General features: G+C 47.7%; 1 protein-coding gene across 1 annotated transcript; it reads right to left on the minus strand.

The window, feature by feature from the left end:
• Positions 1-997: 997 nt before the first annotated feature.
• On the minus strand, positions 998-27,120 carry glcci1a (glucocorticoid induced 1a). Its single transcript, XM_048993955.1, is given in 12 exon segments — positions 998-3,826; positions 3,828-3,846; positions 4,022-4,142; positions 4,525-4,735; positions 5,389-5,538; positions 5,740-5,868; positions 11,049-11,141; positions 17,922-17,934; positions 17,999-18,146; positions 26,379-26,470; positions 26,472-26,666; positions 26,668-27,120. Coding segments are annotated over 12 exon segments (1,548 nt in total). The 5' UTR covers positions 26,745-27,120; the 3' UTR covers positions 998-3,526.
• Between the last annotated feature and the right edge of the window lie 148 nt (positions 27,121-27,268).

Genomic DNA, 27,268 nt, shown 5'->3' on the forward strand with positions numbered 1-27,268 from the left:
CATCCTGTCCGAGGGCACATTCACACCGACAGGCACTATGGGAACAGGAGTAGCCAGAAGAAACACACAGAGCCAGGTCCTGTAAGGTGACACGTCATTTAAGTCTCATGCACATAAACCTCTGTCCACTTTGATCCATCTGTCCATCTTCTGTAATCACTTGTCCTGTTCAGCGTTGATGGGGCTCTAGAGCCTGCACCACCCCCATCCCACCCCTGGGGGGGGACACATTCAAATTCCCCACATGGAACCCTGGTGGAGATGTGAACCCAGGTCTCAGAGATGAGGCAGTAGTGCTACCCACCGCACCACCATGCCCCCACCTGCCATAACATAGTTATATAATGTATTTGAATTTCCTCAAATGATTAATGTGTTATATTGTAAAAATCTGCATTAGGTTAAAAGGCCCCAAAACTACAATAAAAACAAACCCAAAATCCAAAGTCACTTACAGTAGGCAGACTTGGCAACACTCGTGTTCAATCAAACACCATGTTCTGGTGATGTGACCGTGATTTATCACTACTGTTCTGCTATGCCGTGAAAACTGGCCGTGCCTGAATCCCGATCTAGGTGACTGGGCGGTGTGGGGCCACGTCTGCGAGCCGCAGACCCCTTCCTTGAACTTGCAGCAGCCACTTGAACGCCCCAAAGCTTCTAAGCTTCTACATCTGATTTGCTCGCACCTGAACTACTGTAATCAGTGTACAAACACAAAGGTGTGACTATCTCGCGATAGCTGCAGTTCAGCTCCTTCACAGACCTGTATGCTTCACTAGTGAACATTCAAACGGCTGATACGACTTTGCATGTTACGCTGGTCCCTGGTGATGTTCTGACAGAATTTTTTGTGAGAGATTTCCTTCTTCTTCGAAAAAACAAAAAACAAATATAACTGTTTCTGTGCAAATGACTCACGACTCTCGACCTGTGACTCATTGCCAAAAGAGAACTTGCCCACCGCACTGTTGACAGACAGTCCGAGAAACACAAGTTTGGTTCTTCCAATAACTTTATTTAAATAAAGACACAAGAGCTCTGTGCGGAAATATACAAAACCGTTACGCCCCAGGCAGGCGAAGCTGGTGACGCGGCGGTTTAGCAGTAATGGCGGAAACCGAGTACAAATTTCAAGCAAGATCGCAGACCAGACCCTGCTGGGGCCACCTTTACCTCTAGAGGGCTCCAAAAACAAACTATGTTCACATAGCACAACCCAATGTGTTCACGTCACCAGTATATGATTTTATTACAGTGACCTCTACAGGTAGTAAAAGTAACGGCCAGAGGGGATGCAAGCTTCTTAGCTTTTGCTGCTATGGGCAACTGGAAATTTATCGCAGGTGAAATGTGAGCACGTTCCTCTTAGCAGTGCGCTGGTCTACACATCAGCAACCGCAGAATTAGCCGGCGAAGTGCCGACCAATGAAATGGCAGATTTATGGGTTCTGATATATATATATATATATATATATATGTATATTTTTTTAAATTGAGAAATTAAATTTACATTATAAACGTCACTCCCAAGTGGAGACTAGTATTATTGCACAGATCTAGTTTACCTTAGTGTAATGTTAAGGGTAAACTAGCACCTTAACGTAGTGCGACAAAAAATATTGCATCAATCCACATTAAAGCCATCTCTGAACACGAAAAGTTGAAAAATACATTTGAGCTTTCTAATGTATTTTTTGATTTTTTTTTTTTACATAAAAATATTTCCACAGTAATGAGTATGTCTGGGGCTGGGGGGGGGAGGGGGGGGTTGAGTCAGGGCAAACCGGGCAAGTTTGGCCGCCCCAGCACTGCCTGAGAAAACTTTCATTCCTGTCCTCCATAATCAAAGCTAGCAAAGTTAAATCATCAACAGTGAGGTTATATGATAACAGTTAAGTAACTGTGTGTATCGTTACATTCTTTGTTCCTGGACAAAACTGGTCATTTTGAATGGAAAAATTTAAACAGGGTCGAGCCATCAGTTTAGGAATTTTTAATCCCCCCCCCCCCCGATACTTCGGACTGTCATTATTTTTATTTAAGTCTTTGTCATGAAAGCCGAGGCTTTTCCTCTGGCCTGACTTTAGATTTGTTTGGTAAAACGGCTTTACTCACCTTGTGCTAATTCAGGCCGTTTCAGTCGCCATTTTGGTTCATTCTCTGACATTTCAAATGTCATTTCAGTATTTTATCTACGGCAAACGTTTTAACGCTGTTTTTGCTTGTTTACTGACAAGCTTTAGTAAAGGGCTGTTTTCTGTGCTGTTCTGTCATGCGGTGGGGTCGTGTTCCACTCCAACGTCACTCGGCACCTGCCCCCTCATGCCGTACATGGAATTACAGAACCTGATATATTTAGATTATGGGCCAGTAAAATCGCACAGTAAGCAGACCTAGCTTACTGGTGCCATGCATAAACCACAGGAATAGTTTCTGACGCAAGTATACCGGCACTGCACACGTCTTGCTATTAACTGGCAGTCTACACATTGCCTTTTGTTGACCTAATTTCTTCAGACACATTATGGTGACAGTGCTCTGTTCATGCTCCTTGCTCGGCAACTGGATCCCGCTACAGGACCGCCAACATCGCGAACTGACCACACTACAAACATGCCCTGCTGGCCTTCCCATGCTTTCCATAGCTCACGGCCATTTCAGTCGTCGGGATCTGCCCAGCCGCGCCCCCCGCGACCCTCTAGCTGCAGGTGGACCTGGGATTCACCGCACACAACGGGAGCCTTGCGTGAAAATCCCGGCTGCCCACAAGCTACCGGTACCGGTACCGGTTTTCCTTTCGCCGCAGGTACAAATCGGTGACCATCCCCATATGGACACGCGAGCCGGATTACCTGAGTTATCGCTTTGTGTGGGATTCCTGAAGCGGGTTACTTTTGGACAGCAAGACCAAGCGTCACTCATCTTCCTGTTTTTGTCCTTTTCCTGGTTCTTTTCCTTAGGCACACAACCTGGACTAAAGTATGACTATAAGCCTGAAACGTACGTCTCACTTTCCTGTTTACATACATGACAAAGCAATACGCAGTTTGTTTTTTTGTTTAAATTTAAACAAGCATTTTTTTTATATAGAGCTTATTCATACTGTGGATTTTGAAACAAACCACATGACACAAATTATCTTAAACATACTACCAGATTCAGGTGCATGCCCCCCACCCATCCCATTAGAACCCAAAGTAAAGGCATCTCGTCTGTCCTCCTAACCACAAATGCCAGCATATCGTTTCCTTACAGAGTAGAGAGGAGTATATTTTTATCATGTACAGTATACAGCTTCCCTGACAACAGTGCTTAAGAATATGCTACGATCACTATATTTTTTTTTTTTCCCCGTTTGATATTGTTGCTATGCCATGCAGAATGTGGGGGTTCAACAAATTAGTATGGTCCGTTGTGGAGGGTGGGGGCACGGGTGTTGTGAGGCCTGAGGTGCGTGGGGGGGTGGGGGGGGTAAGGCCGGGAGGTGGCAATGAGTAAAGCCAGAATCCCGCTCTGGCTAAGACTAGCTGATGACAGAGTTCTGAGGTTCGGTAGCCACATGCGACGTTTCCCCCTGGTGTTCAGTCGGGGACCCTGCGGGCACTTCTGGGGGGTCATCCGTGCTGGTGCTGGTGGAGACCTGGCTGAGGGAAAGCGGCAGCTCGGGGCCTGCCGGGGCAGGAGCAGGAGAGGGGCTAGCCTCGTCGTCAGGGTCGGACACCGAGCTGGAGAAGGAGGAGCCGGGGAGTCTGACGGGGCAGAAGGCGGAACCGGTCGGAATGAAGTTCACCTTGTTTTTGTCGGGGCAGGAGAAGAGCGGGGGGGGCGGCTGACTGCCTGGACCTGGGGGGGGACCACGAAGGCCGTCATTAGGAAGCAGTTTCCATTCTGTCCGGGTTTGGACATTAACTCAATACAAGATACTGAACTAGGTGGTCATCATTGACTCAGTGCTAAACACAGTCCTATGATGTTTGTAAGCAGACACAGTACAGTGCAATTACAGGCCGGTACTTACGGCGCCTCCTCACAGGCCTTGATCCTCTCGCAGCCCTCGGGCGGCTCCCTCTTGAACATGTAACTGTTGTTCGGCTTGGGCGAGGACGCGAACTTGGGCAGGGGAGAACTGCTGCCGCTGTCTGTGGACACAAGCAGGGGTCAGAGGTCAGAGGTCACAGACTCCAAAAGAAGGCCGAGGTCATTTCAAACTGTGTTTGCAGTTTCCTTCACTTGGAAATGTTATCAGTGAGATGTTACGTGAAAAATGGTGATCAGCCATGTCACATGAACTTGCATAAAAATAAATAAATAAATAAATAAGCCGCAAACAAATGAAGCTTCATGAGCCACTTGCTGACCCCACTAGATGGTGCTGTCTTCAAAAATAAAGTGCTCAAAGGATAACACTAAGCAAACCAAGAGCACCATCTAGTGGAGTCAAAAAATACAGCAATTGGTTCATTGCGCTTCATTTGGGCATTACTAGGTTCAAGTTCCAGGGCGGGGGGAGGCAAATGGGACCTTTGTCACGGTCGTATAGCAGGTCCTCTGTGGAATAGGGACTGCCATCGTGGGAGCCGAGAGGGCAGGCGGGCGAGGGACAGGGTGACAGACTGGAGCAGCTGCTGGAGCGGCCCGGAGCCAGGGGCACCTGCGTGTCCACACTGCGCGTGCTGCTGCTGCGATGCTGGGGGGGAAAGGGGGCACGGCGCCCATCTGGGACCTCCAGAGCCTAGTAAAGTGGGGGTGGGAGGGGGAGCAAAACACAAATCAGAGTGAAATTCTACAGGTTGCGCTGGATTTAACAGGCCACACCTTTCATATGCTCTAAAAGGCTGGGAGTGTGGCAGGGGCAGGGGGGCGCCATGGAGACCAACACAGACCTGTGGGTGGAGTTTTCAGGGGTGAAACCTTTGAGAAGTACCAAGAAAATCACCGTGGAGACGTCGCCCCATATTCATAAGCAGGAGTTATTAGAAGAGGTGGAAAAAAACAGTGGTGTGGCACTGTGAAGAACATCAGTAACGCGCGTCAGACCGGCGCGGTTCTACCGCAGGGTCACGCTGCTGGGGTCCACAGATGGCTCTGTAATAATCAGCATCAGCAGCCCCCAGTCTGCTGCCAGTCTCACCATGTCATTACTGGTATATGTACATATTTGACAGTCATTTCTCTCTCCCATTCACAAGATACCTCTCTGATACTCACTTACTCCCACTGTGAATGTTCCTTATTTTACATTGTATTTTATGTTGAATGGGAAATTTGCTTATGACTGGCAGAGCCTGTGTGTGTGTGTGTGTGTGTGTGTGTGTGTGTGTGTGTGTGTGTGTGTGTGTGTGTGTGTGTGTGTGTGTATAGGAGAGGGTCACTCCATTCCAGCACCTTCAGCTCCTCCTTGTCGCCGTTATCCTTGATGAACACCTTCTCCAGCTCATGATTGATGCCCTCCATACTGCTGGGGACTCTGGACATGGAGGCCTTGGGCACCGTCATGTTGGACAGCGGCATCTGAGCAGATCTCGACATGGACGGCTGTGGGGGGGGGGGGGAACAGAAGCACAGACATTTAGGTTAAGAAGGGGGCTGCCACCGCGTAACCATATAAGGGGCTTTGCAACACATCCACCCCACCCCGCCCCCCCAAACAGCTCTCATTTCCCTGTTCCCAGAATGCATCCTTCACAGCCAATCAGAGGACTGGGGTGGGGCAGGCGGGAGGGGTCACACACACACCTGGGTGTGGCTGCCGGCAGGCGGCGTCTGCGTGGTCTGCGTGCCCTGCTCAGGCGACAGAAACTGCTCTTCCCTGCAGTGTCGACCACCCTGCTTACCGCACTGGAGCTGCTGCTGGAGTATGGAAACCTGGGGGGGGCAGAAATGATGCATTATGAAAATGCTGAAAATGACACTAGCAACACCTGTGATTGGCACATGCGTAAATCTGCTTTGAAATCTAACCAATGAAAAGGACAGAAAGAGAAGAATCAGAATGAGTCCTGTCAGACTGGGGGCTAAAAATAGCCAAGAGAACAAGCATGTGTGATGATTTATACTCTCATGTGCAGTAATGAGAATCACAATAGATCAGTGAGAGGATCAGCCCTGATCCCAGTGGAACATCATCCTCTCTGGCTACTTTAGCACTCTAACAGGCGCGGGACCAACATGAAAATAAGCGCGTTTGCGGACCGGACCCCTTCGGAGCTCACACCTACACTAATGAGGAAGGAAATCTGGACGTCATTGTCAGTTACGGCAGAGAATTCTATGCAGAACCGTGCAAAAGTCTTGGGCAGTCAAGAAATTTTAAAGCTATTTATCTGGGTAGTAAGTGTATATGTACACAAAAACACACATTTTAACATATAAATACGATATAAATAAATGAACGGAGTAACTACAAAAAAAAAAATAATAATTCCTTCTGTTCTCCACAAACTTACTGTTGTCTTCTTGGAATGCTAGATGAACACCGCTTCATTTCCCAAACCTCTCCTCAGGGGCACCTCAGCCATTCGGTGCATTTCTTAAATTTCACCACCAGCTCAATTAATTAACATAGTTAAATAATTTAATGAGGTATTGATTAGCTACACATTATGCTACTGGTGGGGGGACGTGCAAAGTCAGAGAGACAGGCTTTGGAAAGCACAGTCACCAAAACCATCCAATTATGCCATGAACCATAATAATGTGGCATTTCAAAACGCTACAGTCAGCTTACAGTGATGCTGCTAGTATTGTGATGCTTCTGGGACAGAGAAAGTATCTGACATATCAATCATGTATATTCATATAATTGAAACTGCCAATTAATGTAGCAGATACAAGGGGATATGGAGAATATCACTAAGAAACAGCCTAATGATATGAAGTGGTGCAGCCTCAGACACGCAGCAGGAAGGCCAAGGGGCAAGAGTTCACCCGTACGATGGGGTCAGTCATGAGACCAATACTCAATAAAAGCAGTAGAGCCACTTTTCCCCAACTGAGATTTCCCAAAGAATTTTACCCTTCATCAATGGAAGTGGCAGCAGTAAACCTGGCTTAACACAGATAAGGAACCAGGGTTCCAGACTGTGACTGTGTCATTTCTGAAGGCAGCACAACTAAATTTAATAACAAGCCACCAATGCAACTTGCCATTGTTTTTTAAATTTTTTTCCCTTCTTTTTAGGACCATGTGACAGGGAACACCAGGAGAATGAGGGTTGGTGTTTAGGGCTGGGTATTGAGAACCGGTTCCAAATTAGAAAAGGGGTTAAATTTTGATGAATCTGGAAATTGATAAGACGTAAATCTGGGTTCCACTTTCAATTCCTACACGCACATTTTTTTATAAACTATATTTTAAATTAACAGTAGAAATTCCATATTCCACAGTGTAATGCTTGGACAGCATCAAACATTAGATCATGCATTCTACCATTTCATATTTCCGTCATATAAGACCCAAGCCAGCATCTTGCAAATACTACTTGCTAAGACCATAAGGCAGTAGTTAGTTCCACAATTGCCTGCTGCTCAACCCAAAGGCCAGATTTATTTACCGTTTTACCAATTATTAACAGCAGACCTGTGTACTATCCTCCTCAGGCAGATTAAACAGAAATGTAAAGTATGACTGACATCAGGGCCAAACTGACATCCAAGGTTCAGAGTGTGGTTGTTAACCTTATTTTACCTTCAAACACCCTATTGTTCTTTTAAGAAAACATAAAAATGACGTAACTCCATTGTTTTAAAAAGTTGAAGGTGAACTCTGAAAAGAGAATGTATGCAGTGTTTTGTTTTTGAAACAAACATCTGTATTGAATCTGAATTATAATTGGAACCAAGAATCGACAAGAACTGGATTTGATGAGCAGAACTGGAATCGGATTTGGAATCGACAAATCTAAATAATACCAAACTCTATTGCTGTGTGTTTGAAGGCAATACAGAGTGACTGGAGTAGAGTCAACAAGGCTGTCGTCATTACCACCACCACCACAAACGCGGGTTGGGGGCGATTCTGCACAGCACGTCATCACCGTGTGTCTGTCCCACAACTGCTCTCACTCGGCCCTTTGGTGACAATGAAACAAGCTTGGTTCTTACGTTTTTATAAAACACTATACAACATAATGATTTTTTCCTCTTACAGCATTACTTACCTCTGAATTTTTCCTTTATAATAAATATTACATTGCTACCTCTGTAAATTGTACATTACTTACCAAAACATTTATCAGTAATACAGTTAAGATGTGTGTGTGTGTGTGTGTGGGGGGGGGGGGGAGAGAGAGAGATTAATATGTTACATTGCAGTCAATTTAAGCTAAGAACATGTACTTTGTGCCGGTGCTCCTAAAATTTTCAATATTGAGCCCCAGTGCTACTAATGGAAGAAGGGAAATTGCACCGTCGTTTGTAGCATTGGGCTGCTTAGGACCGACCTTGTGATGTAGGTCATTTGCAGCAAGGGGTTGGTTGGAAACCAAGAGCATGGGTAGACAATCGCCAGCAGAGGGCGCTATAACCACTAAAAATCCCGTTGGGAAATCTCAATAACAAACACGGTTACACGAGATGTGAGGAGATGCGTGTAAAATGAGACAGAGGCAAGTGTGACGTCGATAATAATTTATATTTTAAAAAGGAATATATTAATTGGGGTTTGGCAATAGTATAGTTAAACTTCCACTTTAAATGGCAAAATTCAGTGAGTAAACAAAATGGTAATATCTGAAAATGTACCAAGGCGCGCGATCTCTGCACGTGTTTGTGTTATTTTCCCTGTGCGGGCGGTGTCAAAAACAACTCGGTGTTTGTTAACAATTTGCCGTGGTAATCTCACTATGGTAACCAGTGACTGAAAACAAGAACAGAGATCCAGTGAAACAGCTTCTGAAAAAAACGGACATTATTCAGTAAAATCCCAACTTCCACAAAATCGTGGCGAACACGTTCATGGACCACGTTTCCGTAAATGATTTTAAATAATCGTTTTATTCTAGAACGATTTGCCTCTGTAGTCAAGACATTACTTCTTGAAATAAAGGGTTCAGCTGAACTTAGAATAGCAACGCAGAATATCCCAGGAATCGAAAGTCAAGGTTTTGTTGTAACCAAGTACATTTGCACACGCATTATAAGTGGATATAAAGGGCGAGCAGTTACTCATTAAATGGCTAAACTTCAGTTTAGTGCTGCGGCACACATTTGTGCCAACTCACCTGTAATTTCACGTTTCAAAGTTACCGCGTTCACTTTTGCCAAGATGCACATTGCAACCACCTATTAGCACGCTTTATGGAAATTCATGTAAAGATTAACTAATTGCAGTATTTTTATACAAATAAGATGTCGTCTGTTCCTGTTTGGTCTGCTCTATTAATTATTTGCGGTTATAGGAAAGCAAATTATGTGTTGTAAACGATATTCCTTTCGTATTAAAAAGTGATTAAATCGACACATTAAGTTGATTATACATGTCAAGATCACGCTGTACGGTTCTAATGTTCTAAAATGATTAATATCGTCGCATAAACGTTACTGGCCTGGAAAAAAAGAATAATGAAAATTCTGCTCCGAAATACTAAATTTGTGTGGTTAGCAAAATCCCTCCCATTTAAAACGTGTATTTCAAATAAGCCGACTGTAACGTTGAATGCGCAGCCCTGCACTTTATTTACCTTCTAGATGACATCTCCAGACGCCGTCTAAAATTATATAATTCTAGTGTACTTTTTGGGACAGATTCCCACATGCAGTGTCATATTACGGTTCAGATGTACACTTTTGAGTTTGCTGAAAAACATAATGACCTACAAAGTAGAGACAATCTTGGGTATTTGTGCAAATGTACGCAGGCCTAAGACATGAAAATGTGATTCAAAAGAAACATTAAAAAGACATATATTTAGTTTCTCAGCCAAAACGTCTACCCGAAAAGGCTCATTTAAGGGGCCGGGAAGCATTTAAACGGCGCGGGGGGAGAGGATCTGCTCAGACAGATACGGCGAAGGGGTGCGACCGGTGCAGCGTCCGCATGGACGCATGACAGACCCAGATCGACAACGTTCGATGCCCGATTCTTTCTGAGCGGCACAATACAGCAGCATGTTGGCTTTCTCCGCTGTTCTGCCGAGCCGATGTAAAATTGCAGGAAAGGCGGCGGAATCTGGGAGCGGCCGCGCCGCCCGCCGACACCTCGCGGCCGCCAGGCAGGGCAGCAAGTTTATATATAGAAAACCGAGCGCCGAGGCACCAAACATGCTACGCGGTTTCCTGGCAGAGTCGCCGTCATGTGAAAAGCTCACCTCGCTGACTGCGGCTTTCTGACATTACGGATGGGGGATCTGATACCATTGATGTTATCGCTGCTGCAGCGGCTCTCTTGGGCGATGCGACTTGAATATAACGGCAGGTGGCACGTTGGTTAAGGTGATGAACCACAACCTTCCGCAATCCCAAGACGACAGCTGCTCTAGTCCCCTTTCGATGAACCCTACTGTTCATCACTGTTCCGCAGAAAGTCTTCTGTCGGCGAATTCACGAGATTGTTCATGGTAAATGAGAAGTGGTTTTATTGAAAGATGACCGGTCAAGTGAAATTAAAGTCCAAACTCCTGCAAAGGTCCTTCAAACCGTGTCATCATCAATCCATACCACGAATTCAAATGGGCTCGCACTGCTGTTAAAATTTCAGATTTCCTTACATGGGAGTTTTAAACTAAGTGTAAATAGGTCTACTTAGCGATTATTTTTTGATGTGGTGTAAAGCTTATGTTTAAGACACCACCCAAATTTGGCATCAGCAGAAATGAGTCCACAAATACACACATAGATGCACAAACACAGCATCTCCAGAGCCTACTGCCCGAGAGCAGTGGTTCTCAAACTCGGACCTCGGGATACCTGGAAAACAAGCAGGGCAGTGGGTCCCGAGGACCGAGTTTGATCCAGATACAGTTGTCACCGTTTTTGGGATAATGATTAGGTTATCTAAACAGAGCCAAGGAGAGCTGACTGTGACGTGATATGATAGGCTGGGCTACCTCTCGGAGCTGGTCCGCGCTGCCCCGGGAAGCGGAGCGCTGCCGAACGGCTCTTTTCTCTCCTGCCTCGTTGTCACTCCAGCATGCAGGAGTCTGGAGTCAGCAAAAAGAAACACACAAACACACGCAGTGTCACCGCCCACATCGTTATTCCGCCCTTAAGACGGCAGCTCTCCAGGCCGACTGGCTCCGAATGATGACCGGCACACGTAGCGGTTACCGGACGTGACACGCGACCAGTCAGCCGCACGGGGGAAAAGTCCAGGGGAAGCATGAGTCTCATTTCAACGCAAGATTTTATTTAAGGCACTTAGATTAATGTGCGATTCACGTTTTATTTTATTACCATAAGCTAGCTGGTTAGCTAGGCCTATAGTTTCTTTGTGTATGTGTGTGATTTGAGCCTCCACACTGCACACGGTCTGCAATTTACCTGGTGTTGCAGAGTGCAAACCTTAGAACCGTTTGTTACGCAGCCCAATGAAGACCTGAAACTAGATAACAGATGCATCTTTCATGTGAACTAAATCAGCCATCTTGGATCACACTTCTGTGTTATAGACGACTGTACACAAAGATATACGTCGGCCTATATTTGTGCAAAGGCATGCAAAAGCAGATAACTAGCATACATAACTATTATCATGCTAGTATGTAAACATTCATTACTGTGCTGTTCCACAAAATTCTTTGTTGACTTTTTTTGTTTTTTTTTTTAAATGAGAAATGACTATTTATTGGAATAATGTCAATGAATTCTGCAGGAAAGCTGAGCTACCAAAAGCAAAGACGGAGAAATAAAAAAGAACATACAATGTAAAAAATAAAATAAATAACATAAATCTGTGGTGCTGCTCAGCCAGGAAGTGGCACGTCAACAGTGCTATGCATCAGGGCTCCTCAGCAGGTCTCCCAGTAAACACCAGGAGCAGGAGGCAGAAGAATGGAAGGTGGATGATTTAGTACGAGTGCAGGAATGCGGAGGTGAGTCAAAGAAAACTGGCGGGGGGGGGGGGGGGGGGGCGTGGACATGAAAACGGGTGGCAGCAAGCGCAAAGCAGCAAGTGAAGCCCAGAGCTAAGCATCTCGGGGGGGCCATGGAGGATGGTGCTGCTCGACTGAAGCAGCTCATTATTCACAATACAGTGCAGTCTGGGTATCGCACTCGCTGCACCGCGGCTTCAAAGACGTCCAGATTAGCCCTATGGAAGCCTGCTTCCCTCCGAAGTTTCTTCAGCCTACAGCCTTCGTCATTCTCATATTACCCCACCTGCCACGGAATACCGTGTGGGGGGAAAAAACAGGCCGATAGGTCGTTCACAGCCCTTTCTCCAGAAAGTACGAGATAAAATTTTAGCTACAGCTTAATTTAAGCTAAGAGTTTAAGATACTTCACCAGATGGTTTGATCTCTCTTGGAGTCGAATGACATCGCAGCTTCAGGGCACGGAAAGAACGAGGGACCACTGAAGTGGAGGGGGGGAGAAATCGGCGACGAGCGTGGAAAAGCGAGTGCCTTTGAGTAAACCATGTGACGCTAAACAGTGCAGCTTGCGGAACGAGAACCCGAGTCAGCAGATTTATTTTTTACTGTCAGGATACAGTTACATCTTACGTCATTAACATGCCCAGGATCCACAGCCCCACTCCGGGCAGAATCAGAGGCGTGATGCTCCCCGGCGACCTGACGCCTGGTTAGACACTTCCGGAAAAGACCACCGGCACGACAGGGACGGCGAGAGTCCCCTCATCAAATCAGAGGCAGATCTCTCTACCCTCTGCATAAATAACCCCCCCGAAAGCACCATCGTTCTGGCCAAGGCTTCTCTTCCTGTCTGTCTCGGTGGGAGTGCTGCGTTATCAAAAGGGATTCGGCATCTAGGCGGAAATTAACTTGTACTCTATGACAGCTAACAATTTGATTCCATTCATTAACGTTTAGCTTGACATCTAGTGGAGGGGTTTCAGTACCAAGGATGCCAGCTGCAGCCAAACGTGGCAGCAGGTTAGCACTGTGGAAATGACAGATAAGGTTTACGCATCTCTCCTGCAAGCTCCAATGGCCTGACGTGGAGATCAAATCCGGGACGCATTTCTCAAAAGCATAGTTGCTAACTATACAGTACGTAACTACACAGCACGCAAATGAATGGGTCCAACCATGTAAACTTAACGAGAGCTTTTTGGAAAAGCGCCCCTGGAGGAATGCTGCGCGGCAAGATCAGAAAGGAGGCGTGGCCTATGCATCACAAACACGGGTTCGGGTTCAGGCGCAAGGAGGGAAGCCTCCACACACAAAATGCACCCGTGACAAAATCAAGCGTCATAAGGCACCAACAGAAGTGATCTTACATGGTCAGCCCAAGCCAAACTGGCCACCACTGGGATAAACTGCCGACTAACAGGAGATACGTGGAAGCGAAGAGAAAAAAAGCAGAGAAAAGGGATGGAGCCACGCAGAGGCACGGCTACAGTAACAGACCTGCAGGAGATGTGACTCACACAGGCGAATCACATTCAATGGGGGAGGGGGGAGAGGGGGTTCACTGCCTCTAGAATCGCCAGGGTCCGATTTTCGCTGGCAATTCAGGGTGAAATCCTTCAGTCGCTCTGAGGGACAGGATTTTCAAAGCCCCGCTTTGTAGAAAGATCAGTGCACAGCAGGTGGTGGGGGGTGGGGTCTGTGTATGTGCTCCGGGGGCCTTTTTTCTTTTTTTTCCTCTATTTTTTACTCCACACATCAACACATGGCCCACATGAGAACTTCCCAATTATGTCTCCAGTTAAAAAAAAAAAAAAACACGACACGTACTCCGACGCAAGCATGACTAGGTCATGGTCCGACGGCCGCTCAGCCACAGCGCCCCCATTGACACAGATCCAACTTCTGAACTGGACCTTTAAGGTTTCCATGACCACCACCCCCAATAAATTGTATTTATATACCGAGGATCCAGCCAACCTGTCAATGACCTGTAACGAACATACAAATCAATACAGCATCGAGCAAGTCAACCTGGAAAGCGAGCACGTTCCCCGAATAAAAGGGAAAAAGCCTTAAACAAGCATCTGTTGACCTGGTCGGGGAATCAAATAGTCCTTTTGTTCCCAAACAGGCCAAGCATGACGTGTAGAAGCTCAGAGACCGAACTCTCGCCTTGTTAGGGTCATGGAAACTTAAATACGCTTTCACTTAAACGTCCTCCAAGCTGTGAACGACACGGCAGCTTGTGAACTGCACAGAACAGGATGTTAACAAGTGCTGCGCTTACAGCAATTACTAATGAAACACCAAATAGCTCATAATCCTTAAAACGTTTACAGTAAGCCAGAAGAGATTCACGCGTACTGCAATCTCATTACTCCGAAAGGAGAATTCTTTGGGGTAAAGGGGCCATAGGTAGGGATGGGAGAAATGAGCTTTGGAAACCTGCAGAATTTGAGATTTAACACACCAGGAACCAGAGACGGACAACAGTATTCAACATGGCAAAAATTAACAAGGCCTTCTGCTGCAATTTTCTCAGCTGAATTTCACTCCAGAGGTGTTGGCAGCAGACATTCAAATCGTGTACCAGATATGCCAGGAGACCCCTGGGTCGACCCCCTCTACAAATGATCGGGAGAAATTAAGGCCTTCAGGGCTGGGATAGTCTGCCGCGATCATGAAGGTCTGCAGCTCTCCCACATCACACTCAACAATCAAAAATAAAAGACCCAAAGCAACCATCTGCACTGAGCCCTGACCTGAGAGATGACAGCCATTTACGGAGGGTGTAGCGGAAACAGGATACGAGACTGCGTGGGCTGTCGGGCCATGTGACCGCGGCTCCTGTGGGGTGGGGTCACAGACACTACAGAGATGCTGCACAAGACAATACCCAAATAAAAAGATGTAGTATCACTGTGAAGTGTCTCTCGACTACATGTTTTCATTTAGGGCTTCCAGATGTGTCTTGATAGACGAGGTCTACGGCTTATGAGGTCAAATCAACGACGCCAAGTAATAAGTCTAGGCTGACGTCTCCATGGCAACTTCAACATAAGAATTTTGGACTGCAAGCCCTCACTAGTGCGCAGGACGACACCAGCAGAAGTCAGTCTATGTTTGTGTATTACTGCGTGAAAAACAAGTGGATCACAATCAAAAAGTACTGGTGCAACTGGGTGCAGGTGGAATATCGACCAACTGCAAAAACAGGACAGTAACAAGACTAAGTGATTCAAGTCTTTTATCAGCCAAATCGCAAACACACGGGAAACGATCATCACCTGTCGCTCGCACGCCTCCGGCACCACAGGACAGACGTACCCCACTGATTAGGCCGTACGTGTGCCGAGCCACAACAGCACACGCGTGTGAGACAGCACTAGAAAGAGGTGAAAAACGCAGCCTGCGGCCCGACGAGGCAAAACAGCGGGTGACATCTTTATTTTAATCAGACCGTCGTGAAAGTGGGCCGAACTCCCGCTTTCTGTGGTGTCATCACATCTGCACCTCAGCGGCAGACACGTTTACACCTTTCAGAGAGTCACTGCTACGGCAAAGGGCTCCAATCTCGCACATTTCCCTTCTGCAGAGACAAAAACGCTGAGATTTCTTCAGACATCGCTGACGAGAAAAACATGCACTATGATTCAGAGTGCGCGTTTATTTTGTTTAACCCGACCCGCAGTCAGTCTTTTGGGTGGGAGGGTAGATCCCCAGCGTTTCTGCACGTAAATGCTAATTTAGCCAGTCCTGCTCCAAGGCCCATGAGCAGCAAGCTCGTCTCAGAAATGTAGGATGACTCAGCCTACACTGTGCACCCTGCGCTCTCTTAGCGTTGGCTGAGGATTGTGCATCATCCCACCCCAGAGGGCCTGAACCGCATCGCTGAACTCCCACACAAATCTCCCCAATGGATGTAGAGCTGCTTCTTGCGTAGATGGACATGGATCTTCTTCTAAATCAGAAATAAAACCCAGGTGGGTGGGAAGCCACCCCTCTGATCTGATTAGCCACGCTGCTTCCAGGGACAGGTGGGAGACCCCAACTGCAGGCTGAGAGCTCAGAGACGCGCAGGACAGGTGGGAGACCCCAACCGCAGGCTGAGGGCTCAGAGACGCGCAGGACAGGTGGGAGACCCCAACCGCAGGCTGAGGGCTCAGAGACGCGCAGGACAGGTGGGAGACCCCAACCGCAGGCTGAGGGCTCAGAGACGCGCAGGACAGGTGGGAGACCCCAACCGCAGGCTGAGGGCTCAGAGACGCGCAGGACAGGTGGGAGACCCCAACCGCAGGCTGAGGGCTCAGAGACGCGCAGGACAGGTGGGAGACCCCAACCGCAGGCTGAGGGCTCCGAGACGCGCAGGACAGGTGGGAGACCCCAACCGCAGGCTGAGGGCTCCGAGACGCGCAGGACAGGTGGGAGACCCCAACCGCAGGCTGAGGGCTCCGAGACGCGCAGGACAGGTGGGAGACCCCAACCGCAGGCTTTGCACTCCGCATCCATGGCAAATTTGGGTTATTAGAAATTCAGTTAATCTGCAGCTAATTTAATCATCATTGAAGGTGGGGGTACACAGTTCAAGGTGAATTTCCCTAGAGCGAGATTCCTAACATGAATCTCTCAAGTAAAATATCCATGTTTGACAAAAGCTTCAGCTAAATATATTAAAAAAAAATTATATATTTATATAAAAATCTCGATGGCAGCCATTCCTCTACCACAGACCAGCAAACGTTCCCGCTACAGTGACGGACTATTTGTGTAAATGTGTAAAAAAAATATTATAATAATAATAATAATTTAAAAAGAGCCCTTTGGGTCTCCATTATGAAAACAAAAATGGCTCCTGGTGATGAGGAGAATTTGCAATTGTGCGTGTGACCCTTTTTAAAAATAACACAGCACCACATCGGGGGGGGGGGGGGGGCTGGATGTCACAGCTTGCAGCTGAAGGTCTGGAAGCAGACTTAGCAAAATCCTACCCAGCGTGCAGCCAAGCAGACCCATTTCACACAGGCTCGCTGCACAGATCTTAAAATCAATTTCAATGCTTTTTTAAGACCTCGACCGAAATAATAAATAATAATAATAATAATAATAATAATAATAATAATAATAATACCACATCAAAACAAATGCACTCAAGACTGAAATATGGGTTGAGTCTTTCAACACAGACATCGTCCCTCTTTAACAAACAGGGTAACGCAAAATCATGCTAGGCATGTACTTTCATTTTTCCCGCAGGTGATCGGCTTCGCGGACTTCAAGTCAGGAAGCGTCACTTTGGATACTGAACATTCCTGGGCGTGGGAATCACATGACCGGAAGCCTACTAAATGCGGCCAATCGGCTGCTGTGACATCACCACATCTCATCCAAGTACAAGAAGCACATCAAAGGTCCGAAGCAAGACCCCACATGTGCCACACTGCTTAGCATAATGCTGGTGCTTTGCATACGTCACACGAGAATCAATCACCACTGTACCTTGTTTCAACGTTTCGACATTGCTTTTGTGGACCAGCCTATTACTCATCCTATGGACGTCGCCCCCCCCCCCCCCCTTTTCTCTGACCTGCCTCCCACCTTTTCAACAAAGGAAACGCACAATAATGCAAGAAAAGAGAATTGCACACCACATAGCTTAGTATGTTATAAACCACAGAAGTTATCTTCTGATGATAGAGGCACGATCACTGAATCAGTGTGTAGGGAACAGCACTGATGGAAAAACATTTTAAAATTTAAAGTTGAATTTTGAGATCTTTAGGGAGCCCCGTTACCTACGTTCCCAATGGCCTACATATGATTTATGCGTATAGCCACCAAAAGGAAATGTTTTTTGACAATGATTCAGGTGGACCAGAGTGGGGGACGGACCGTGGATTGGGTTCTAGAGGCCAGAGAGCGACAGGTTTTCATGCAGAAAGGGTTGGGTATGGGGGAGGGGGTGTCACAAAGGCCACTGGCCTGTCAGGTAGGGCCCAGCGATGGTGCTCAGGGAAACAGTGTGCTGGATCGTGGTGGGGCCTCGACCCCGTGCACAACTGTTAGCAAATGAGTTACAGCTGAAGGACCTCAAATACTGACCAGTACTGAACCCGAGCATTTAGGGTGCAGCACACCCTACAGACAGATCGGGACGCCCCAACAGTCCCATCATTTCAAGCATAAACAGCCCGCACAGACTAGCGGGATAGCATTAGCGCCTTGTTTTTCGGCACAAAAAGGAGACGTGGGCGGAAGGTGGCCGGCACGCGGCAAGTGAGAGCGTGTCTCACAGAATGTCATTAATAGGCGCAAATCGTGACCGCATCACAGGGCGGGCTGGGCGGCTCGCAGTTTGCTGGTCAAGCTCCCCTCCCTTGCAGATTTGGATTGCGGAGGAGGCTATATCATGACCTTTACGGTACATCAGCAGCAAATTCCACTTCTGCAATGCAACAGGATGCTACAGCTGTGCTTTGATGGACTTCGCAGTCATTCAGTCTCGATGGTAAGTGTTCAGTCTACAAATACCAAGGGTGCAGATTTGGGTATGGATGGTCGAGACATGTCCCTGACAATACTGTGGGAGTACGATCGTGTTTAGGGAGGCGGGGGGGGGTTCGGGGCTGATTTGGTCCCTCCCAATGCTGAAACCAAAACTATGCCCTTGACAAATGCCATGAATTTACAGGCAGCAGAACTAAGAATGGGCGTTTCTCCTTTTCGCTTGTGAAGGGAAACACTACAGCTGTTCATAGGTCATTAAGGTCACTGGTCATCATAAACAAACATACTGGGATTAAGTGGAAGGTATTTGGTGGAGCAGAGCTATGGAACACGTCCCCCCCCCCCCCCCCCCCACACACACACACACACACACACACACACACACACACACACCGTGACCTTTAGAGAAATCCCAGGGTTTGGCTGAAAGTCTCGAGAAGGTCTGAATGCTGTGAGACTGGCAGCTCGGTCACTGACGTAATGCGATCAGGATCAGCCGACTGATTGGGTTGCGCTTGATAGAAGCCCACATACCATCTGAGATTAAACTCATCGGTTTCTTAGTAACTCCGCTTAAATTCAACTCTCATTTTCAACATGCGGGCAGTAAGTCTCGGAATAGGCAGCATAATTAAGCAAAGCAAAGTCCTTTGCGGTTTCAGGCACTGACACCACAATAGAATGAAAAGCCACCCATAAACCAAACAGTACATCTAGAAAACGCTTTGATGGGTCAATTCAAGTTACTCCATCCAGTTTTGCTTCCACTGGGGATGCTGGAGTGCAACATCATATCCAGCACGAAGCAGGAACTTCTCCATCCCCACAATCTTGCCTAGTGCACACTTCTGTCGGCACAGGGGATTAGTAGAGAGCAGCCCTTCACTGTGTCCCGGCAGTCCTCTGGGAGTAGAATCGCAAAAGCTCCGCCCTTGAGCAAAGTTGACCAAGTAGGATGGGCTTCTGGGGGAGGTGAACGCTGCAGTGTCACCATGAGACGCGTCACAGAGACCCAAGCCCAGACCTCGGGGGAGAGACGCGACCCTGGTGTCCGTTTCCCTTCAACCACACAGAGTACGGTCAGCAAATGGCTCAAGGGGAGGAACTAGTGGGAAGCTGTGTGCTCAGAGGATGGGGAAGCTGCTTCTGGCCACGTGCCTCATGGCCCTTTTCTGGGTGATCAGGAACAGAGACACACTGGAGAGATGGCTTGAGAACCAGCAAGGAGCTTCGAATCAAACTGATACCACAAGGCTTATGCAATGGAGTCAGATTCTCACACTTGGTGCTCAGTTAGGTTCACTGTCCTTCCAAAGCAGAGCTGCCCACAGCCAAAGGCAACTGGCTCTTTGGCTCAGACGCACTGGCACAGGTGACAACCCAGGCCGGGCTGGACCAAGCCAACAGACTGGAAGGGAGGCTGACAGGGCTGCAGCACCATCATGAAAAGGCGGCAAAAGGAGAAGGTCCACCTCCAGGTTAACACTATTATTCCTGCATCAGTTAGCATCCACTAAGCCGTGTAAAACAACACCGGATGCAACTCAACTCTGCTTAACTGCAGAAAGATGCTGATTTAATATATTTAATCATTTGCTGCAAGTTACACCATTAAAATTGCAGTATGCATATAAAATTAGCAAATTAATCTCCTCTATCTATCTTATCCTAAAGTACATTAAAGGAGGATGATGTTTGTCTCTTACCCCTAAAAAAAGCAGGTTATGCTTTGCTAAAAGTCTCCTAAAAGTCAACAATAATACCAAATAAAATTACTAGAAGTGAAACACTTCAGGTCCTCTGCGTTTTAGCTGAAGGACTGGGGCTGCTAGCTGACCTGTTTGTCGACGTCAAGACAGACTCTGAGGAGTGACGAGGGCTCGCAGAAGCTATAAAAATAACCCCCTAACCCACGGACACATAAATGCCATTTATAGATTTTTTTGTATTTTTGCTCAGAACCAGACCGGAAGAGCAGGACGTTCTAACATCCTTCCGGACAGAGCTGCTGTAGGCCTTCGTTACCATGGTTCTGTACCCCTTAGGGTGGGTGTCCTCCAGGCTGTGGTGTGATGCGTTGGGATGGGGGCCAAAATAGCCCCACTGCTCCAAAGCACCCCCTCAGGATGCCATTTGGCGGCGGCGGCAAACCGTGGCGGTGAGCATCTTTTATTTGCTCCCCGGCAGCAGATGGAGACGGACCGGCTGGCAGGAGGCGCTGGTGGGCGCAGACCAGCTCGCAGACCTCGCACGATGACATCACCGCCGCGGACTGCCAAGCGATTCTCATGGGTCAGAGTCACAATGGGACCCTGATCGAGCTCTGCCCCCCCTTTTTAAAAAAGAAAATCCTTTATTCCTTTCGCTTTCTGACAGCAGTGGTGCAGAGCGTACATCTCTTCTGGCATGGGAGGGGGCACTCGCACATCCAACCACAAACGTGCAGCATGAGCTAATCCTTCCAGGGCACACACACATCTGACAACACCATGATGTGGACAATGCAACACCACACAGCTTCACAGTCAATATCACGGGCCCTCAGTTTGGTCACATGGACAAGCAGGAACCAACCGTAAGCATGGGGGTGACCGCGCAAATCCACATTCCTATTCAGGCCCAGTTAATGCCCAGACCCTCAAATCATCTGCACAAAGCTCGCTGTACCTTCAGACCAAACGAATGCTGTTCGACTCGCAGCAGGGCCAGTGAAAACAGGCATCACTGTGGCGGCAACTGGCATGAGGAAATTAAAGAACCGGAAAAGGGGAAAAACCCACATGAGATTTTTCCGGAAGGCTAGGTAACGGCAAACCACAGAGTCCCCGTCTACAAGCTCCAAACGCAGAAAGGTGTGTGGCCGGAATGCTTCTTTCGTTTTCATAGCCGATGATAGAATCATTGGACTGTCGGTTAAACAACATTCCCACGTCGTCTGAAAACAAAACAAACAGTTCAGCAAAATAAGCACCCGTCTTAACAGTGCTGCTGCTACCCATGGCACTCGTTCTAATCTGAACTCACGGAAACTGTAGCAAACAAAAATTAGCAGAAGCTCGAGTTAAATACACATATGAAGGCTCTGGAAGCCTCCATGTGATGACTGACCACTGAGCTCGTCCCCAAGCACTTGCACACTAGTGGTCACTTAAACCAGTGATTCTCAAATTGCTCATTAGGAACCCGGAGACGGTAAATGTTTTTGCTCCCTCCCGGTTCGCTGCCAGGCAGTTCACATTTATGCACCCTTCTAGCTCCCTACCAGGAGGTCCCAGAGGACTAGGCTGAGAAACACTGCCTTAAACCAAGCAAGCCACAAACTACCTGAGCAGCAGAGATGCCCAGTTCAGGTACCAACGATGTCAGAAGAGAGACAGCTGAAATACCTGCTGGCCACGCCCCCTCAGGTGCTCAAGGCCCTTGGTAACAGGGGAACTTTCATTCACTCTTATGCTACAAACTAGGGTGACCTCCCATCCATTAAACTTAATATAAATTAAAAAAAAAAAAACACGTCTAAACACTATTGTTGGCTACACCTTCATGTTTTAGGATAAATTTCATACAAGGAAACCATTTGGCTACAGAAGATCGGACATACTGAAAGCATTCTGTCAATATAACCGCCAAGGAACTCTCAACCCCCAAAAATTCCAATGGACGGACTGGCAAAGATTAAAATTCCATTTACCCAGATAAATAGCACTGCAGACTGACAGGGAGTCCTTTGTGTGAGATCTGTAAGAGAACCAAACGAAAAACATACAAATGAGAAGTGCGAGGGGACAGAGATGCATGCATGACATGTGCAAGAGACCGTTTTTGCCAAAACGTCGCTCGATGAGATCGCCGCTGACGCGCCTCGCAGATCGTTTACGCCTCCGCGACGCCCCGCTGTGCTCACGACGCACTGGGGACCCAGGCACGGTCGAGTCATAGCTATGGCAACGCAACACGTGCGGGGTCAGGATCTGAGCGGGGTGGGGCGTATTAGACTGGAAAGAAAAGGGAAAACAATGAGGAATTCAGACGTCAAATAACCGAATAAACGTCTGGACAGGCGTAAACAAAATATTGCCTGATTCAGTCAGCATGACCTTCACTGGATACAGCTTCCCTCCTCTTATAGGCAGAAACGCCAGCTAACAATGAAGACTCATAATAGACAATCATATCACCACGCAGCTCAGCTCTAGAGGACGGAGTGGAGAAGATATGATGGAATAAGGGTGATCTTAGGCCTGCCCGAGTCCTCCAAGGTCAGCACCAAGGGGTAAAAAAAAAAAAAAAAAAAAACACTTCCACACCCAATTGATCTTGACAGACCTTCCTTTGACGCCTGTGCCATCATGTCTACATTAATCGGTTTCTCAGACGAGAACTTTATCGGATGCAATTCACAAAGCCTTGCAGTTGTGCACTAAAAAATACAAAACACGAAATGTGAAGTTATGATACCTATTACTGGCACAATCTGGGTTAAGTGCCTCCCAAGGGCACAATGACAATGTTCCTATGACTCCGAGTTGCAGCCTTATGATCGAATCTTTAACACTCTGCCATCCTGCATCTCTCCGTAGTTTTATTATTTTTTCTTTCCCTATTCCTCCACAGAACTTTCCGGATCACATGTTCATATAATAAGATCCTCGTCCACTTTCAGAAATCCATGCAAGGAGCAAGAAAGTGTCAGGAAGGTATTTATAGATGGAAAATATACATCAATTGCAGTTTCAGCAGGATGAAGCTGCTCATCCCACAGACAATATGTCCGCTGTCACCCAGGCGAGATTCCTCATCGCTACACTGCTGGCTCTGCCAGATCCTCCACAACACATTCAGCAAGTATTAACGGCAATAACAACAAAAACCGAAAGCAGAGAGGGAGGGGGGGGGAAACAAACAAACAATCTGTTACACAACTTCCAATATTTATTAGAGATAAATTTGAAACCACCCACTCATTCTCGTAACTCATTACTATTTCCAAATGGGTCTTACACGACTCAACATAAACATTAGAGCGCTGGATCTGCAAGTCTGCCGGAGCCAGTAGTCCTAAGAGGGGGGAAGCATCAAAATCCCCAATCACAGACTCCACGGCAAGAAGGTCGACCAGCAAGAGGGAACAGGAGAGTCACCAGGCCAAAAGAATCACACAACGGCACAAGGTGACAATACTCTTAACTGAGGCTATAATACAAGCATGAGGCAAACAATTTCATCCTTTGGCAGAACATTATTTGATTATTCTTCCATAATATCGGCTCATAATCATGAAGCAAGAGAGAGCCCACATTACATGGAATATATAGAAACAGTTCTTGTAAGCTAACCTCTAACCAAGCCTGAAAATTAACGGGATGTGCTTAATTTTAGTCTCAACTACAGTGTGTGTGGTTGAGGGGGGGTCTGACAAGGACAGAGAATGAGAAAATGGTGACGAAAACGAAATTACGGAAGGCGTGGAAACAATCTTGAGAGGTCTGTCGTGAGCTCAACCTGTGATAAAGCACTCCTAATTTAGGGAACTCTCCATTAGGAAATGTCATGACATCATCAATCATGCGGTGATTTCACCCAGCAGCTGCGAAAGGAGGGCAATATATCCATCATAAATGCATGCCTACGTCTGAACGCACAATATCATTTGGGGAGATAAATACCATTTCGGATTTTACCGTCAAATTAAAAGGCAGCATCACAAACTATTTTTAACAGGCAATTACCAAGGAAAAGGTCTTCATTTTAATCACATCGTATCAATTATAAGACTTTGATGGGCCACCCGCTTCTATGGGTTAGAAACCGAGACGGTTCGGCAGATTATGTGAGGAGCAGTGCAACAATGCTCCAGTGATGTTTCCGGAGCTCTGCCATGACATCATCACACCACACTCAACGTCTTTGACCCAGCTGAGGGGGCACACGGCTTCGATCAGGATGGAGAAAGAAAAACCTTCGCTTGGTCTTTCTGCATTTCCGCTAAAACCAAGTCGTGGCCTTCGGGCTCTCAGTGACATACACCCAGAAGCTGACACACGGAACATTCCAGACATGGCGGCTCGCAAATTAAAGAGGGGCAGACCCGCTGAGCAAGCTCCTTTGTTAGCGTGGACCCCGGCATGGGGAGTGATGTCATCGTCTCTCAGCACTGGAGGTCTGACACTGGAATGTCACCCGGGTCCCTCGTCCTCAGGCCTGCCCCCGTCGTCCTGGTAACGCTACCCTCACACATCTGGCCTCTTAGTCCATCTGATAAAAACGTCGCCTGCGCTCCTGGGATAGGTGAAAAGTGTCCCACTTGAGGACCAGTACCACCAGTTCTTAGAGACGTACACCAGCAAAACACCATCACTTTTATTATAAGTGTTATTACGCAAGACAGCTTCCCAAGTCATCCTCCAAAGAACATTTCACAAACTACTGGAGCTGGTCTGGTCAAGGCGTCAACAATGAAATATGGCTCCCGTGATACATGATGTCACGACTGCATCAAAGCAGATTATAAGGCTTGATACATGCCTCAGAAGCTTACCCATCAGCTCCCTTACAGACGTATTTCACCCAAGTCTCCTCACCTCAGAGACATCACAGAGCTGGTAAAGTTTCTCTCGTCTTTTTGACAGAGAAGCAAAGATGGATAGGGGGGGGGGGCAAGGTTTTCAGAATGCTGAGCTACAAAATATAAGCCACCCAAACTACAGGACATGCAGCCTGCGAGCCGACAGCCAAACAAAGACCAATCCAGGATCCCTCCGGCTGGTGGGGCAGATAAAGTAAATAAACAAACATGTAAATAAATAACTCTGCTTTAGTCATGCTGCATCTAGCTGGCAAAACCAAGCTCTTAACGTCAATCCTTGCCAAAAAGTTATAGAAAAACAAAGCAGTTTACTGAAGCGACACACCCCCCACCCCGATCTCCAACCAAATGACATCTATCAGATATAGATATCAGGATCATTGTATGTAACATGGATGGCCGCAGTTTCACACCAGAAAATAAGGGTGTTTCTATAACGCGACATTCGAGCCATCGGTCAGATTAAATTTAAACGCCTTGATCATTCGGTGCCCTAATGGCCTGTAAACAGACCTCCAGCTTTTTATCCTTCCCAGCTGCAGCATCGCTTCCCTAACAGCATCGCAAAGCGGCCCGTGCTGCGTATGAAAAGTGCGAAAGCAGACAAACGACGGCGTAAGTCGGGGTCCGGACAGACGCCGAGCGGCGGCCTTTCGGTCGTCGCGATTCGTCATAAAGCTGTCCGTCCGGCCGCCGACACCAGCAGCAAACCGGCACCTCCGGGGGACCGCGTCAGGATGCTCGTAACAACAAGCCGCCCAACCCCCCTGCGCCGTTTGCAAACTTTCCCCTCGCGTCACCTTCCGATGCCCAGTTAGAAATGTCGCCCTAAACCCCACTGGAGGACCGACGCCGGGAAGCAGAGGCGGCGGAGGAAAGAGCCGGGCGGCCGGGGGCCAAAAGGCGACCGAAAACGCATCGGTGCGCAGCAGCATCCCGCACGTCCTTCCCCCGTCGGGGTGTCAGTCGCACATCGGCGAGGGGGCCGCTGGTAAACAGCCCGAGACCCAGATACAGTGTCGCACTAAAGGCGAAGCTTCGTCCCAGCGCCCGTACGCATGAAAACACTCATGCATTTACATAAGGCGAAGCTATAAGGCGACGCTATAACGCGCCTCGACCCCCCCCCAGGACTCACGCTGCTATTAACAAGCGGAAAAACACTAGCGAAACAGGCCGTCGGATGAAACGAGCAGCTGATGAACGCGAGGGTGATGCGGACATGGAGGTGAACCGAGGGCTTGTTATTGTATTACCTCCGCTGACGGGCGAGCTCCTGCCTGGCGGTGATGATCTCTGCCTGGCGGTCAGTGCCCCATCTCCCGAGCCGCGTCCCCCCAGGTTCGCGGGCGAGCTGCGTCAGGCCGGTGGGACTGGAGCAGCGGGACGTCGGCGGCTTTGCGCTGCTCCCGACTGAGGAGGAGGAGGAGAAAGAGGAGGAGGAGGGAGCGCGGGTTGGGCGCTGATGGCTTCCACGCAGGAGCTGGTAGGGCACGGCGGCGCGGATGGGCTGCAGCCGGCCAGTGCTGCGCTGTTGCTGGCTGAGCTGGAGGGGGAGCCTTTGATTCCCCGGCGTCTTTGATTCGCTGCCGCCGCAGTGAGTTCGCGGCGGATGCTGACATTTATTCAACGGCGCCCTAACTTGGTAAACAACGCAGCCGACTTTGAATTAACAATTAATGGATATCTAAGGCTCCCAGGGAACAATAACATCACAAATAAGTTAGTGACACTGCGATAATTATTAACCCCCCTTCCCACCGCCCCCAAAACAGTGATTAATAGTAAACTATTAAATGTCAGTGTATTTGTTTGGATTTTGGAAAGTACGTATCCTTGAACTATTTTGCATGTTGCCATTATATAGTGGCGAAAATGTCAGTATATAAAGTTAACATTAATATAAAACAAAATTTTAGAGTAAAAAATAGGTATCTCAAATCATGAGGATTATCTTAATACTGTTAATTTACAGCTTTTTCACTCCGCTCCCCAACCTCCCACACTAGTCTAGATGAGAGCCGCTGCTTCGGCACAGCCACTGGTTGACATACAGGGGCGGGCTACGGCGAGTAATTCTGACTATCCGATTGGTGGTTTCCTGGTCAGTCTCATCAGTCATTGGTCCAAAGCCGTGATTTCGCCA

This window comes from Brienomyrus brachyistius, chromosome 23 (genome assembly GCF_023856365.1).
Source record: "Brienomyrus brachyistius isolate T26 chromosome 23, BBRACH_0.4, whole genome shotgun sequence".
Lineage (NCBI taxonomy): Eukaryota > Metazoa > Chordata > Actinopteri > Osteoglossiformes > Mormyridae > Brienomyrus > Brienomyrus brachyistius.